Below are 18,293 nucleotides of genomic sequence, written 5' to 3'. Positions count from 1 at the left end.
GTAACAGCTTTTGGTGGGGGCAGTGTCATGGTGTGGGGCGGGATCTCCCTCACTGGCAAAACAAGGCTTGTCATCATTGAAGGCCATCTCAATGTAGTGAGATATCGGGATGAGATTCTGCAGCCAGTGGCGATCCCATATCTCCACAATCTGGGACCTAACTTCATCCTCCAAGATGACAACGCTCGCCCCCACAGAGCCAGGGTTATCACAGACTACCTCCACAATGTGGGAGTAGAGAGAATGGAACGGCCTGCCGAGAGTCCAGACCTCAACCCAATTCGACACTTGTAGAATCAGCTTGGGCGTGCTGTATGTGTTAGAGTGACCAACACAACCACGCTGGTTGAGGAATGGAACGCCATCCGACAGCAACGTGTGACCAGGTTGGTGACCAGCATGAGGAGGAGGTACCAGGCTGTTGTGGCTGCGTATGGATCTTCCACCGCTACTGAGGTTCCTGACGGTGTATTAAATGAATAAAGTGTAAAATTGCCAATATGTCTTGTTTGTTCCTTGTTACTGATAGAGAGTTCAATCATCCAATCCACCAAACAACTCAAAACAAGAGTCAATACCAACAGGAGAATACACTGTTTACCATTGGCAGAGCATTTTGGCAAATTTTTCTTGGGCGCTACCCACATAATCAGCTGTGCTGCTCATCCCACAAATGCATGATTTTACAAGTTGGACATCATTGTGAAGGTAAATAAACAGGCTTTCCAACGATGTAAAATACAATGACAATTAGCATTATAACAACAGAGAAATAATCCACCAAACACAAGTTTCAAAACTTTTTTTTTCCAGTTTTATATATATAAAAAAATCTCCCTCTCACATCTCTGTGCTGGAGGACACAGCAAACCTTCTTGCGACCGCACGTCACGTATGGATGTGCCATCCTGGAGGAGCTGGACTACCTGTGCAACCTGATTGTGCTGCAGGTACCGCCTCATGCTACAAGTAGTGACAAGGACACTAGCAGAACACAGAGCTAGAGAAGAATCAGTCAGGAAGGATGAGGAGAGGGCAACTGCCCGTGGCCACCACATGCAGAACCATTACCTGTGTGGGGGTTGTCTTGCTGTTGCCTCTCCATTGCACCTGTTGTCACTTTCATTTGCACCAAAGCAGCTGAAAGTGATTCACAATCACTGGTGCTTCCTAAATGGACAGATTGATATCCCTGAAGTTTAACTGATGACGGTGTTATACTGGGATGATTAGGTGTTCCCTTCATTCTTTTGAGCAGTGTATTTACTCTTGCTCAGTCTTAACCCACTTGTTTATATTACATTTTTCAGTTTGAATTCAATTTTTTTTTTTGTTTAATCTTATGACCAAAGGCAGTATGCCAACATCCCGACTTGTACACAGAGAAAAACCCTTCAAAAACCCCTAAGGGTTCCACCATTTTAATTGACTTTATAATAACAGATTTTTATTTCTCAGTTTGACTCGCCTCCAGCATTTTCAGAGAATCTTTGCTTCTGTGGGAAAGTTTATTTTCAGATTTCCACAAAACTGTTTGAAGCCAAAATGAATATTGAAACGGGTGGAGATTTCTATATTGTACTGTATTGTAATATTGTTGGAGGCTAAGTATGCAGCAGAAAGGGAGAGACAGATGGTTTATGTGTTTGTGTGTGTGTAAAGTATGTGTATTTATGAGTTCCCACAGTATCTGTGTGTGTTTGTGTGTCCATCTAAAGTGACAATGTTCTGCTGGCATGCTTCATCATAACCATGGTTTCAGCTTTTCTTATGACTGTGTTAGGGATCTCACGGTACCAGATATTTAGTAGTCGATACCAATACCAGTGAATATACACGATTCTCGATACCAATTCGGTAGCACGGTAAAAAATAAATAAATAAATAAATAAATCCCATGTAATTCAACACGCACTACTTTATTAAAACATTTGAACATTTGAACAGAGGCATGTAGCCTTTGAGTAATAAATAAAAAGAAACGTCTATCAACATTGCAAAACAGAACAGTGGCATGTAGCATCAAGTATTTAAAACCAACAGTCTTGTCTGGATGTCTGTCTTTGAGGTGCTTTGCTAAATTGGATGTCCTCCTTTGGAAAGAAAAGTATGACGGCACCGTTACTGCACTGCATTCTGTTTTTTGCGAATCTATTATTACTCCTTGTAAATCCGCCTCGAACGCAAAGTACTTCCATACCCGACTCTTGCTATTTGTTTTCTCAACGAGTTGAGGCGGAGGTAGCGCTGCAGCAGATGCCATCTTTCACGTCTCGTGTTGTTGTTTTTTTACATGCTGTTATGGCGTTCTTCTTCCTTAATTTCACGGCAGATGAGAACACTTGTAAGCGTATACTGCCCCCATTAGATCCAGAAGAATCGCATCTCCACTGAGTCATGTGACCGAGCGGACGCTACTCCGCCAATCATCTTTGTTTTCAACCAACTCATAGAGCTAATGTTAGCTTAATTAGCTCGCTAGCGACAGCTGACACATCTCTTAGCAACAGCTTTTGTCTGCCTCAGTCTGAAATCAAGGACTCATTGTTTCAAAATTGAAGAATGAAGAATGTTGATGGTAAATCTACCTCTGTTTCATTGTAAACTACATACAGACGTAGGCAAAATCGTTGGTACCCTTCCGTTAAAGAAAGAAAAACCAACAATGGTCACTGAAATAACTTGAAACTGACAAAAGTAATAATAAATAAAAATTCACTGAAAATTAACTAATGAAAATCAGATATTGTTTTTGAATTATGGTTCAGCAGAATCATTTAAAAAAACAAACTAATGAAACTGGCTTAGACAAAAATGATGGTACCCTTAACTTAATATTTTGTTGCACAACCTTTTGAGGCAATCACTGCAATCAAGTGATTTCTGTAACTCTCAATGAGACTTCTGCACCTGTCGACAGGTATGTTGGCCCACTCCTCGTGAGCAAACTGCTCCAGCTGTCTCAGGTTTGAAGGGTGCCTTCTCCAGACTGCATGTTTCAGCTCCTTCCACAGATGTTCAATAGGATTTAGATCAGGGCTCATAGAAGGCCACTTCAGAATAGTCCAATGTTTTGTTCTTAGCCATTCTTGGGTGTTTTTAGCTGTGTTTTGGGTCATTATCCAGTTGAGGACCCATGACCTGCAACTGAGACCAAGCTTTCTGACACTGGGCAGCACATTTCGCTCCAGAATGCCTTGATAGTCTTGAGATTTCATTGCACCCTGCACAGATTCAAGACACCCTGTGCCAGATGCAGCAAAGCAGCCCCATAACATAACCGAGCCTCCTCCATGTTTCACATTAGGTACAGTGTTCTTTTCTTTGTATGCTTCATTTTTGCGTCTGTGAACATAGAGCTGATGTGACTTGCCAAAAAGCTCCAGTTTTGTCTCATCTGTCCAAAGGACATTCTCCCAGAAGCTTTGTGGCTTGTCAATATGCATTTTGGAAAATTCCAGTCTCGCTTTTTTATGATTTGGTGTCCTCCTCGGTTGTCTTCCATTAAGTCCACTTTGGCTCAAACAGTGACGGATGGTGCGATCTGACACTGATGTACCTTGACCTTGGAGTTCACCTTTAATCTCTTTGGAAGTTGTTCTGGGCTCTTTGGTTACCATTCGTATTATCCGTCTCTTCAATATGTCATCAATTTTCCCCTTGCGGCCACGTCCAGGGAGGTAGGCTACAGTCCCATGGACCTTAAACTTCTGAATAATATGTGCAGCTGTAGTCACAGGAACATCAAGCTGCTTGGAGATGGTCTTATAGCCTTTACCTTTAACATGAAGGTCTATAATGTTCTTTCTGATCTCCTGAGACAACTCTCTCCTTAGCTTTCTGTGGTCCATGTTCAGTGTGGTACACACCATGATACCAAACAGCACAGTGACTACTTTTCACCCTTTAAATAGGCAGACTGACTGATTACAAGTTTGAAGATGCTATTTACAGGACACACCTTAGTTTAACATGTCCCTATGGTCACATTATTTTACATCTTTTCTAGGGGTACCATAATTTTTTGTCCAGGTCAGTTTCATTAGTTTGTTTTTTTAAAATGATTCTGTTGAACCACAATTAAAAAACAATGTCTGATTTTCATTAGTTCATTTTCAGTAAATTTTTATTTATTATTACTTTTGTCAGTTTCAAGTTATTTCAGTGACCATTGTGGGTTTTTCTCTCTTTAACGGAAGGGTACCAACAACTTTGCCTACGTCTGTATATCATGTGCTGTGTGAGAACAGAAAGCTTGACAGCAACAGTTAGCTGAGCCAACGGTCAATTCATCAAATTCAGGGACATCTTGAAAGTTGTTGAAAAGGCATTTTGGGAAATGTAGGAAATCACTAAATCACACAGATGAGTCAGCTTGAGGCAAAGTGCATCCACCAAAAAGAGAACTTAGTGGATACCAGACACACTAAGTGGAACGTTTTTTCCCACAAAGGTCTGTCTCGAGGACACCATCAAATGAAATTAAGGGATTTTCATCCTGTTCTGTCAAGTCTTTTTTCCTATCACATAACAGGGCAATATATGCCTCGGGGTCAAGCCTAATCGTCTGTCTGGCGACGTTATGGAGTCAAAAGGTCACGGTTAACGGCTGCTGGACAGATGTGGAATACTCTTCACAAAGACAAGTGTGTGTGTGTTTGTTTCTTCTTTGGGAAGAAACCAGTCTTTGCATGGAGCTTCTCGGCCATGCACAATATTTTAAAATGAGTTCCATCCTTGTCCGTCTTTCCTCTCTCTTAAAAGGTTTCATGTTTCTCTGACCTCTTGGAAGTTATTTTCCTGTCGATCACAACCTCACCACACCTTTGTATTAATGCATGTTAGTGGATGCATATCAGGTTCCATGGTTTTACACCCCTCTCACAGCAAGTACACACACACACACACACACACACACACACACACACACACACACACAGAGGATGTAGATAGTGCCTTTGAAAGTTCTTGGTCAGTGTGTGTGTGTGTGTGTGTGTGTGTGTGTGTGTGTGTGTCTGTGTGTCTGTGTGTGTGTGTGTCTGTCTGTCTGTCTGTCTGTCTGTGTGTGTGTGTGTGTGTGTGTGTGTGTGTGTGTGTGTGTGTGTGTGTGTGTGTCTGTGTGTGTGTGTGTCTGTCTGTCTGTCTGTCTGTCTGTGTGTGTGTGTGTGTGTGTGTGTGTGTGTGTGTGTGTGTGTGTGTGTGTGTGAATCCCTGCATTTAGCGGCCAGAAATAGCCTATTAGGAAATCAATGTTCCTCTCCCTGTGTCCCTGTGGCGCTGGGAGCTGTCTCCTCTACAATGGAGGGACTGTCCTGTTTCCTGCACCCTGGAGGGGGTGTGTATAAAGAGAGAAAGCAGAAAGAGAGACTCATCTCTGCTGTGGTTCAGTTCTGCATCATCAGCGGCCAGACATAAAAACATAAAAACAAAGGGCAGAAAATGAACGTGAAGGTAGAAGCAGGTTGTGTTCTGACTCCCTCTACTTGTAAATGAGCTTTATAGGTGCTAATGGGCATCAATCTACAGTCTTTGGCATTAGTCTGATTAGCAGAGTCGGAGCATGAGAGAGCCAGTCACCACCTGCCCCCCTGAGCTGTGATGGATTGAGTGAATCAGTGACATCATCACTGTGAGACAGAAAGACAGCCAAAGCAAGCTGATCTTTCCCCCTAGCTGTATGAAGTCAGCTCCACATTAAAGTGGTTGTAGCATAGTAGAAGTATTCGCTTTCTTGCTGAGATGAGAAGATTGATATCACTCATGTCATCAGTAGCTTACGGTTAATTATGAAGCTACAGCCAGCAGCAAGTCTATATTTGACTTGCTCATCTAGCTGTTGAATATTGTTCTGTTTAACTTTAAATGCTAGATGACGCAAAAGACACTTTGAAATTTGGATTTGAGCGTTTGGAATGAGACGCAGCTGTAGAAATCCGATTGGAATCGCATTTTAAACCATCTCCAGATGTGGACAATCTGGAAGCGGATTTGGACTGGCAGTCTGAACAAGGATGTTAAATGTACACTATGAATGCATGATATGGATTTTTTTCAGCCGATACTGATAACCGATAATAACCTGTTTTTCATAATAAGATATGATAAGAGAACCGATACACATAACAAACACATTTTTGTATTTCAAAAAGAAGTTCATAATATGTAGTTTATGCATACGTGAGGGCAAGAAAAAATAAGATGTAGTGAGCAAAGATGGATGATTTAATATTCCATATCTCTGACCTACATCACTATTGTTAACACAACAAAAACAAGGAACAGTCCGGACTTTTTCTAGTAAAGTACTTCAAAAAACTTGTATTGCATTTTGCAATTGTATCGTCTTCCTCTGAAACTGTGTAAAAGTGACGTCATCTTTGACTCTCTAGCCAATGTGCTAATGTGTACTTGTTCTTCTTGTTCTTCTTCTTCTTCTCTGTGTTTATTGGCAGATCGCAAACCAATTTTAAAGGTGCATAGCATACCGCCACCTACGGTATCAGAGTGTGTAGGTATTGCACTTGTTAAGTCAATGAAAGCAATTTGGCTTTCATTGACAAATTAAAGCCAAATTAAAGCCAAATTAATCTGATAATTAACATTATCAGATGTTAATTTAACGGCTATAATTTCATTATTGTAATAATACATAATAGTATAAATTTCCCATTATCAGTTGATAATTTATTGGGCCTGATATATATTGTGCATCCCTAGTCTACATAAACAAGTCTTGTTATTTGGGTAGATACTGTGTTACTGGTCATACCATGAATATTATCTATACTTTTCTATGCAGGAGACAATGACTGTCACATTTGCAATATTATCACATATTTCCAGTAGAGGAATATCAATTTGAGTGTACTGTACATCACTCAAATTTACATCTTTGTTGCAGACTTTTTATGACAATGTGTTGTTTATCACATCACCTACACAGCCGTAATGTAAATGCATAATGCAACATCACCATCTGCACACAAGCGTGGCGTGTTGCAAAGTCAGTTTAAATGTATTCACGAGGAGCATCTAACAAGCAGGTCACAGCGTGTCGTGCACTCAGAACGCCTCCACATGAGGCCAAAGTGATGCACTGAACTAACTAAACCTTTATATGCATTGCAACACATTCACTTTAACACATTATATTTATATAGCACTTTATTATGGAGGACGGAACCTGCCAAAATAAAAAATAAATGAATAAATAAAAAAATGACTCGATAAATAAATAAATGTCATTAATTGTAGTAAAACTAATATTAGAAATAAATGCAGCCATTAATTAATTGATAAAATGTGACATAAATTGATATTTCTGTTGTCTATAATTTGCTTCTTTATTTATTTATCTTTTTATTAATTCCCTTATTGATTTATTCTTTTGTTTAATTTTCACTTTTATTTATTTATGTATTTATTTTAAATTGTTTTAACTTTAATTAAAAATGTTGGTAATTTGGTCTGCTATTTTGCTAATTTTGCATGCTGGATAGTTTCAAAAATAGAGTATAGCTGCATATTTTGTATGTTTTTATGATATTTATATGGGTAGGTTTTGACTTGGAATTCTGCATTCATACTACCTCCCTCCATGCGTAACCACACAGTAGCAAACATGCTCTGAATGAATTAAATATTCGTAACAAGAGACAGATATTATCACCGTGGGCGCATGTACTCGGGGGAAATGACCCTTCTTTCCTACAAACAGCAGGCGAGGAAATATGACAACAATATGACCAATGAGTCTCTCATTTTGGGGAAATGGATTGGTGAAAAATTAAGTTTTTTTGGCTTGAAGATTGAATAAAAAACACTCATCACATAGAGCACAATGATGCTGTGAATGTAAACATTAAACACAACACCTATATTGCTGTGTTATATCATAAAAAGGCATCAACCGCCTATTAATATTGATTTATAATGCAAAAATCAATTAATGTTCCACTTTATTTGTGTTTCAGAGCTCCTCGGTTCTGCAAAGAAAGTGAATGTCAACTTCCAGGATACAGATGGGTGAGTAACTCTCCTTTACTCCTCCCATATACCTCTCATCCATCTCTTTTTCTTATCCCCTCCCACTCTTTCCCTGGTCCAACTCATATAGTCAAAGCTGTATTATAGTGATAGTTTTGCTTGTGTCTCTATAGTATTAAAAGCGGAAGGATTAGCCTAGATACCCCTCACCTAAGGTTCAGACTAGAATGGTGTGTTTATGTTTATGTGTGTGTGACATAGAGAGTATTAATGTCATTAAAAGCCTTGCATGTGTGCAGTATGCGGCTACGTGCCTGTGTGAGCATTTTGTTCGTGAGTTCGGAGGACTGTGGCCCACATCCTTGCAATCTGGTTTTGTTGTGTGTTGTGTGTCATTTAGAGAGACAGAAAGAGCTGTTCTCTGGTCTGAAGGTCTAAGACCCTGCAGACAGACTTATCCACTGATTCCAGACAAAACCGGTTCATATCTAGGATGTAGTCTACCGCTGATGACACACAATGGATGAGAAATAAAAGGAAAAGATGAGTGTAAAAACAGACACAAGAGCTCCCTGGATGGTTTGATGAGTATGAAAGTGATGTGAATCATATGCTACTTTTGCTACCAGTTTGGAAAAGCGGACAGGGGTACAGCACAGGAGCAAAGCAATGTACTGCTGCGGACGGGGCAGCAGCAAAACATATTTTAGCCAACTAAAAGAAAGGCATCAAAATCAACATCAGTTTAAGTGTACGCTATATTTAGAATATTTTCAGACAGACCTTTCCAACGGGGAACTGAAGCCGTTGTATCTATCTATGCTCTCGCCAAAGCCACCAGACTCCATTGAATTTTTTTGTCATTTTACCTCGCAGAACACAGGAATTGCTGGACTTTAGTCAATCCGAACTAACCAAAGTCACACAATAACAAAATCATACTAACCGATCGAGGCAGTGGTAGACCAGCAACTCCTGCGAGGTAAAATTTTTTTTTTAAAATTTAAATTAATTACGTTTTTGGCAATGTAGTCTGGTTACTCTGGCAAGAGCCTAGATAGCGTACACTTAAACTGACACTTTTTCGGTGAGCCTTTCTTTTAGGTGTCTAAAATGCGTTCTGCTGCCGGTCCCGTCCACAGCAGTAAATTGCTTTGCTTATGGGAGGTAACTCCTGTCTGCTTCTCCAAACTGGGGGTGTGCCGAACATCATCTACTAGTAGGACTGTGTAGTGACAAGAATCTGGTGATACAATACGTATCAGGATACAGGGGTTACGATTCAATATATTATACTGTAAGTCAGGCGATATTTTAATTTCTTAATCTAATTTTAGAAAAACTATCACAGTATAAAGAACACACCACCTTATGTATAATAATTGAGTCAAAAAAGTTTACTTTTTTATGCAATCAGAGCATCTGCATTTACTACAGTCCCTGTAACATCCAACATCAGAGCTCTACTTTGAGAGGGAACATACTGTACACTGAGAGGGAACATACACTGAGAGGGAACATACACTGAGAGGGAACATACTGTACACTGAGAGAGAACATACACTGAGAGGGAACATACACTGAGAGGGAACATGCACTGAGAGGGAACATACACTTAGAGGGAACATACACTGAGAGGGAACATACACTGTACACTGAGAGGGAACATACACTGAGAGGGAACATACACTGAGAGGGAACATGCACTTAGAGGGAACATACACTTAGAGGGAACATACACTGAGAGGGAACATACACTGAGAGGGAACATACACTGAGAGGGAACATACACTGTACACTGAGAGGGAACATACACTGAGAGGGGACATACACTGAGAGGGAACATACACTGTACACTGAGAGGGAACATACACTGAGAGAGAACATACACTGAGAGGGAACATACACTGAGAGGGAACATACACTGTACACTGAGAGGGAACATACACTGTGGACTGAGAGGGAACATACACTGTACACTGAGAGGGAACATACACTGAGAGGGAACATACACTTAGAGGGAACATACACTGTACACTGAGAGGGAACATACACTGAGAGGGAACATACACTGTACACTGACAGGGAACATACACTGAGAGGGAACATAAACTGAGAGGGAACATACACTGAGAGGGAATATACACTGAGAGGGAACATACACTGAGAGGGAACATACATTAAGAGGGAACATACACTGAGCACTGAGAGGGAACATACACTGAGAGGGAACATACACTGAGAGGGAACATACACTGAGAGGGGAACATACACTGAGAGGGAACATACACTGAGAGGGAACATACACTGTACACTGAGAGGGAACATACACTTAGAGGGAACATACACTGAGAGGGAACATACACTGAGAGGGAATATACACTGAGAGGGAACATACACTAAGAGGGAACGTACACTGAGCACTGAGAGGGAACATACACTGAGAGGGAACATACACTAAGAGGGAACATACACTGAGAGGGAACATACACTGTACACTGAGAGGGAACATACATTGAGAGGGAACATACACTGTACACTGAGAGGGAACATACACTGAGAGGGAACATACACTGTACACTGAGAGGGAACATACACTTAGAGGGAACATACACTGAGAGGGAACATACACTTAGAGGGAACATACACTGAGAGGGAATATACACTGAGAGGGAACATACACTGAGAGGGAACATACACTAAGAGGGAACATACACTGAGCACTGAGAGGGAACATACACTGAGAGGGAACATACACTGAGAGGGAACATACACTGAGAGGGGAACATACACTGAGAGGGAACATACACTGTACACTGAGAGGGAACATACACTTAGAGGGAACATACACTGAGAGGGAACAGACACTGAGAGGGAATATACACTGAGAGGGAACGTACACTAAGAGGGAACGTACACTGAGCACTGAGAGGGAACATACACTGAGAGGGAACATACACTGAGAGGGAACATACACTGAGAGGGGAACATACACTGAGAGGGAACATACACTTAGAGGGAACATACACTGAGAGGGAACATACACTGTACACTGAGAGGGAACATACACTTAGAGGGAACATACACTGAGAGGGGAACATACACTGAGAGGGGAACATACACTGAGAGGGAACATACACTGAGAGGGAACATACACTGTACACTGAGAGGGAACATACACTTAGAGGGAACATACACTGAGAGGGAACATACACTGTACACTGAGAGGGAACATACACTTAGAGGGAACATACACTGAGAGGGAACATACACTGAGAGGGAATATACACTGAGAGGGAACATACACTAAGCACTGAGGGGGGAACATACACTGAGAGGGAACATACACTAAGAGGGAACATACACTGAGAGGGAACATACACTGTACACTGAGAGGGAACATACACTGAGAGGGAACATACACTGTACACTGAGAGGGAACATACACTGTACACTGAGAGGGAACATACACTGAGAGGGAACATACACTGTACACTGAGAGGGAACATACACTTAGAGGGAACATACACTGAGAGGGAACATACACTTAGAGGGAACATACACTGAGAGGGAATATACACTGAGAGGGAACATACACATAGAGGGAACATACACTAAGAGGGAACATACACTGAGCACTGAGAGGGAACATACACTGAGAGGGAACATACACTGAGAGGGGAACATACACTGAGAGGGAACATACACTGAGAGGGAACATACACTGTACACTGAGAGGGAACATACACTTAGAGGGAACATACACTGAGAGGGAACATACACTGTACACTGAGAGGGAACAGACACTGAGAGGGAATATACACTGAGAGGGAACGTACACTAAGAGGGAACGTACACTGAGCACTGAGAGGGAACATACACTGAGAGGGAACATACACTGAGAGGGAACATACACTGAGAGGGAACATACACTGAGAGGGGAACATACACTGAGAGGGAACATACACTTAGAGGGAACATACACTGAGAGGGAACATACACTGTACACTGAGAGGGAACATACACTGAGAGGGAACATACACTGAGAGGGGAACATACACTGAGAGGGAACATACACTGAGAGGGAACATACACTGAGAGGGAACATACACTAAGAGGGAACATACACTGAGAGGGAACATACACTGAGAGGGAACATACACTTAGAGGGAACATACACTGAGAGGGAACATACACTTAGAGGGAACATACACTGAGAGGGAATATACACTGAGAGGGAACATACACATAGAGGGAACATACACTAAGAGGGAACATACACTGAGCACTGAGAGGGAACATACACTGAGAGGGAACATACACTGAGAGGGGAACATACACTGAGAGGGAACATACACTGAGAGGGAACATACACTGTACACTGAGAGGGAACATACACTTAGAGGGAACATACACTGAGAGGGAACATACACTGTACACTGAGAGGGAACAGACACTGAGAGGGAATATACACTGAGAGGGAACGTACACTAAGAGGGAACGTACACTGAGCACTGAGAGGGAACATACACTGAGAGGGAACATACACTGAGAGGGAACATACACTGAGAGGGGAACATACACTGAGAGGGAACATACACTTAGAGGGAACATACACTGAGAGGGAACATACACTGTACACTGAGAGGGAACATACACTGAGAGGGAACATACACTGAGAGGGGAACATACACTGAGAGGGAACATACACTGAGAGGGAACATACACTGAGAGGGAACATACACTAAGAGGGAACATACACTGAGAGGGAACATACACTTAGAGGGAACATACACTGAGAGGGAACATACACTTAGAGGGAACATACACTGAGAGGGAATATACACTGAGAGGGAACATACACATAGAGGGAACATACACTAAGAGGGAACATACACTGAGCACTGAGAGGGAACATACACTGAGAGGGAACATACACTGAGAGGGGAACATACACTGAGAGGGAACATACACTGAGAGGGAACATACACTGTACACTGAGAGGGAACATACACTTAGAGGGAACATACACTGAGAGGGAACATACACTGTACACTGAGAGGGAACAGACACTGAGAGGGAATATACACTGAGAGGGAACGTACACTAAGAGGGAACGTACACTGAGCACTGAGAGGGAACATACACTGAGAGGGAACATACACTGAGAGGGAACATACACTGAGAGGGGAACATACACTGAGAGGGAACATACACTTAGAGGGAACATACACTGAGAGGGAACATACACTGTACACTGAGAGGGAACATACACTGAGAGGGAACATACACTGAGAGGGGAACATACACTGAGAGGGAACATACACTGAGAGGGAACATACACTGAGAGGGAACATACACTAAGAGGGAACATACACTGAGAGGGAACATACACTGAGAGGGAACATACACTTAGAGGGAACATACACTGAGAGGGAACATACACTGTACACTGAGAGGGAACATACACTGAGAGGGAATATACACTGAGAGGGAACATACACTAAGAAGGAACATACACTGAGAGGGAACATACACTGTACACTGAGAGGGACCATACACTTAGAGCACATATGTCAAACTCAAGGCCCGCGGGCCAAACCCGGCCCGCAGTGGTATTATCTTTGGCCCGCAGGATAATATCTAATTACTATTAGAGCTGGCCCGCCGGTATATTGCACGCACCACTAATACTACAAATCCCATAATGCACTGCCAGTGCGTTGCCTAGTGAGGGCCTGCAAGCGCGAGCCTTCAAGCGCGAGCCCTTGCACTACTCGCTCATCAGCAGCTTTATGGAGCTAGTCAACTGTGGCTAACTTTCAGCTATCCCACTCCCCAAAAAATGGCTAAACGAAAGGTGGACTTTGAAAACAGAGGTTTTCAAGGCAGGTGGGAGGCAGAGTATATGTTCGCGGATATAAAGGGCAAAGCTGTTTGTCTTGTGTGCGGAGACGGTGTGGCTGTAATGAAAGAATACAACGTAAGAAGACACTATGAAGCGAAACACCACGACAGGTACAAGCATCTGGACATGAAACAGAGGCTCCAGAAGGTAGAAGAGTTGAAAAGAAGTCTGGTGTCACAGCAGGCTATGTTCACAAACGCCAAATCACAAAGTGAGGCTGCTGTAAAGGCTAGTTTTATTGTGGCAACAGAGGTCGCTAAATCAGCCCGGCCCTTTACCGAGGGAGAATTTGTCAAAAACTGCATGATGAAAGTTTGCGACGTCGTGTGCCCAGATAAAAGGCAAGCATTTTCAAATGTGAGCCTGAGCAGAAACACCGTTGCTGATCGTGTACGTGAGCTTGCCACCAATCTACAACAACAGCTGGTGGGAAAGGGAAAAGATTTCATCGCATACTCCCTTGCTGTGGATGAGAGCAGCGACACTTCTGATACTGCCCAGCTGTCAATTTTCATCCGTGGAGTGGACTCAAGTCTGTGCGTAACAGAGGAACTTCTGGGATTAAGATCAATGCATGGCACAACTACGGGAAAAGATCTCTTTGAAGAGGTATCCAGATGTGTAAATGAAATGGGGCTGCCTTGGGATAAACTTGTGGGACTGACGACAGATGGAGCGCCCGCGATGTGCGGTCAAAAGAATGGATTGGTGGGCAGGGTCCGGGAGAAGATGCGGGAGGAAAACGGCGCAGGTGAGCTGACAGCTTATCACTGCATCATACACCAGGAATCGTTGTGTGGCAAAGCCTTGAAAATGGAACATGTAATGAGCACCATAACACGAGCAGTTAACTTCATAAGAGCCAGAGGTTTAAATCACCGCCAGTTCAAGTCTTTTCTGGAGGAATTGGGTTCAGAATATGGTGACTTGCCCTATCACACAGAGGTGCGATGGCTAAGCCAAGGAAAAGTGCTGAAAAGATGTTTCGAGTTGCATGAGGAGATCTGTCAGTTCATGGAAAGCAAAGGGAGAGACACAACAGAGCTCCGGGATAAAAAGTTGCGGTGTGAAGTGGCGTTTCTGTGTGACATCACGAGCCATCTCAATGCGCTCAACCTGCAGCTTCAGGGGCGCGGCCATGTGATCAGAGATGTACGCTACAGTGAGAGCTTTTAAAACCAAGCTGCGCCTGTGGGAGACGCAGATGCTGCAAGAAAACTTGAGCCATTTTCCGTGCTGCCAAACTATGAAAGAGCAGGTCTCTACCGCCGTGTTCCCAAGTGCACAGTTTGCTGAAAAACTCAGCATACTCGGTGCCGACTTCACACGGCGATTTGCCGACTTTGAAGCCCCAAAAAGCAGGTTTGAATTGCTCAGCAATCCATTTGCAGCTGACGTGGAAAGCGCACCAACCAACCTCCAAATGGAGCTGATTGAACTCCAATGTAGTGACACACTCAAGGCAAAGTATGACTCTGTGGGTGCTGCACAGTTTCCACGTTTCATCCCCGACACAATGCCCCAGCTGCGTACCCAAGCTGCTCAAATGCTCTCTATGTTTGGCAGCACATACCTGTGTGAACAACTGTTCTCCTTGATGAAGATAAACAAAACATCACACAGGAGTCGTCTTACTGATGAACACCTTCACTCAATCCTGAGGATTTCCTCAGCTCAGAGCCTGACCCCAAACATTGATGAACTTGCATCCAAGATGAGATGCCAAGTATCTGGCTTAGACTAGTGTGCATCACAGAGCAGCAAACTGAGCTTTAATGTATGTTTCCTTTTTGCACTTTTTTTCTTGTACAAAAATATTCAACATAAAGTAACTTGCACATAAAATAAATATTTAAAATGTGGGTTTACATTGTAGGGTACTGTTTCTGGGAATTCCAATATTTTTAGGTTAAATATCTTTTAAATGTGAATCTTTTTAGGCAAGAAATGTTAAGAAAAAAAAATAGATTAAAGGGGTTCAGTATTTCCAGAGGGCATGTTTGGTTTTTCTTTGGAGTAAATTATTGTTTGGCTGTTGTTGGCCTGTGGAAAAATGTCTTCATTAGAAATTACTCTGGAAAAGCTGCAGATAGAGCCATAAGAAATGAATGCAACAGATTGTTAATTTATTTAATGTTTAATGTTGTTTTTATAGGCAATAACTTAAGCTTTGTTAGTTCCAGGTTCAATATGTGCAATAAGTTAATTTCAATAAATTTTGCAATAAACATTGAACCAGTTCGGCCCTCGACTTGTACCAATTTTTTTAATTTGGCCCACTGTGTATTTGAGTTTGACACCCCTGACTTAGAGGGAACATACACTGAGAGGGAACATACACTGAGAGGGAACATACACTGTACACTGAGAGGGAACATACACTGAGAGGGGACATACACTGAGAGGGAACATACACAGAGAGAACATACACTGAGAGGGAACATACACTGAGAGGGAACATACACTGAGAGGGAACATACACTGAGCCCTGAGAGGGAACATACACTGAGAGGGAACATACACTGAGAGGGAATATACACTGAGAGGGAACATACACTAAGAGGGAACATACACTGAGCACTGAGAGGGAACATACACTGAGAGGGAACATACACTGAGAAGGAACATACACTGAGAGGGAACATACACTGAGAGGGAACATAGACTGAGAAGGAACATACACTAAGAGGGAACATAGACTGAGAGGGATGATACACTGATAGGGAACATACACTGTGAAGGAACATACACTGAGAGGGAACATACACTGAGAGGGAACATACACTGAGCACTGAGAGGGAACATAGACTGAGAGGGAACATAGACTGAGAGGGAACATACACTGAGAGGGAACATAGACTGAGAGGGAACATACACTGAGAGGGAACATACACTGAGAGGGAACATAGACTGAGAGGGTACATAGACTGAGAGGAAACAGATTGAGAGGGAACATACACTGAGAGGGAACATACACTGAGAGGGAACATAGACTGAGAGGGAACATACACTGAGAGGGAACATACACTGAGAGGGAACATAGACTGAGAGGGTACATAGACTGAGAGGAAACAGACTTAGAGGGAACATACACTGAGAGGGAACATACACTGAGAGGGTACATAGACTGAGAGGAAACATAGATTGAGAGGGAACATACACTGAGAGGGAACATACACTGAGAGGGAACATACACTGAGAGGGAACATACACTGATCACTGAGAGGGAACATAGACTGAGAGGGAACATACACTGAAAGGGAATATAGACTGAGAGGGAACATACACTGAGAGGGAACATACACTGAGAGGGAACATACACTGATCACTGAGAGGGAACATAGACTGAGAGGGAACATACACTGAAAGGGAATATAGACTGAGAGGGAACATACACTGAGAGGGAACATACACTGAGAGGGAACATACACTGAGAGGGAACATACACTGACTGGCTTAGTGTGTACTAGTGTGCATCACAGAGCAGCAAACTGCACAGAGCAGCAAACTGAGCTTTAATGTATGTTTCCTTTTTGCACTTTTTTTCTTGTACAAAAATATTCAACATAAAGTAACTTGCACATAAAATAAATATTTAAAATGTGGGTTTACATTGTAGGGTACTGTTTCTGGGAATTCTAATATTTTTAGGTTAAATATCTTTTAAATGTGAATCTTTTTAGGCAAGAAATGTTAAGAAAAACAAATAGATTAAAGGGGTTCAGTATTTCCAGAGGGCATGTTTGGTTTTTCTTTGGAGTAAATTATTGTTTGGCTGTTGTTGGCCTGTGGAAAAATGTCTTCATTAGAAATTACTCTGGAAAAGCTGCAGATAGAGCCATAAGAAATGAATGCAACAGATTGTTAATTTATTTAATGTTTAATGTTGTTTTTATAGGCAATGTATTATATATATATATATGTTTATAGGCACGTGTTTACTGTTATTGCCTCTTTGCCACTGAATTCCTCACACAGCATTAAGTGCTCCATACTGGCGGATGCCAACGTGACTGCGTATGAATAAGTCATAAATAAAGTGTATGATAGGAATGCATGGATCAAGTTGAGTTTTGTTTTATAATGAGCACACATGGCTAATGAGTCTGCACAAGCGTATTCATTTTAGATTAATTTAGTCTTCTTGGCAATTGCTCGGAGACTCGTAATGAACTCCTCTGTGGAAAAAAAGCTCTTAATTGGCATCTTTTCCCGCAGACTTTCCTCATCTGCTGTGTGTGTGGAGAAAATAGCATTTCCTGCAGTAAGTGGTGTCAATCAGCTGGTGTTCATACGTCATTGAAAACAGCAGCAATCCTACAGACTCTTGTCAGCGTTTTTTGTGTTATTAAGATAATTGGAAAACAGAATAGCAGCAAAGGGGTGGGGGGGATATGTA

The 18,293-nt window shown here is 42.1% G+C and overlaps 2 protein-coding genes across 14 annotated transcripts in view; both read left to right on the top strand.

Moving 5' to 3' along the window:
- Nucleotides 1–18,293, top strand: part of caskin1 (CASK interacting protein 1) — a 196,790-nt gene that overhangs the window by 85,683 nt on the left and 92,814 nt on the right. For all 13 annotated transcript variants that reach the window (XM_074654973.1, XM_074654966.1, XM_074654965.1 and 10 more), the window contains exon 2: nucleotides 7,974–8,025. In XM_074654973.1, coding sequence (XP_074511074.1) covers nucleotides 7,974–8,025 — 52 coding nt within the window. The remainder of the gene's footprint in view (nucleotides 1–7,973; nucleotides 8,026–18,293) is intronic.
- On the top strand, nucleotides 13,556–15,858 carry LOC141779929 (general transcription factor II-I repeat domain-containing protein 2-like). Its single transcript, XM_074654947.1, has one exon. The coding sequence runs from the start codon at nucleotides 13,832–13,834 to the stop codon at nucleotides 15,068–15,070; it is 1,239 nt and encodes a 412-aa protein (XP_074511048.1). The 5' UTR covers nucleotides 13,556–13,831; the 3' UTR covers nucleotides 15,071–15,858.

The sequence above is a fragment of the Sebastes fasciatus genome, chromosome 13 (assembly GCF_043250625.1).
Source record: "Sebastes fasciatus isolate fSebFas1 chromosome 13, fSebFas1.pri, whole genome shotgun sequence".
NCBI classification, from domain to species: Eukaryota; Metazoa; Chordata; class Actinopteri; order Perciformes; family Sebastidae; genus Sebastes; species Sebastes fasciatus.
This window is presented reverse-complemented; position numbering and strand designations above follow the sequence as displayed.

Bases quoted from the DNA above. Each gene is read 5' to 3' on its own strand.
- LOC141779929 (XM_074654947.1), top strand. From the start codon at position 13,832: ATGGCTAAACGAAAGGTGGACTTTGAAAACAGAGGTTTTCAAGGCAGG.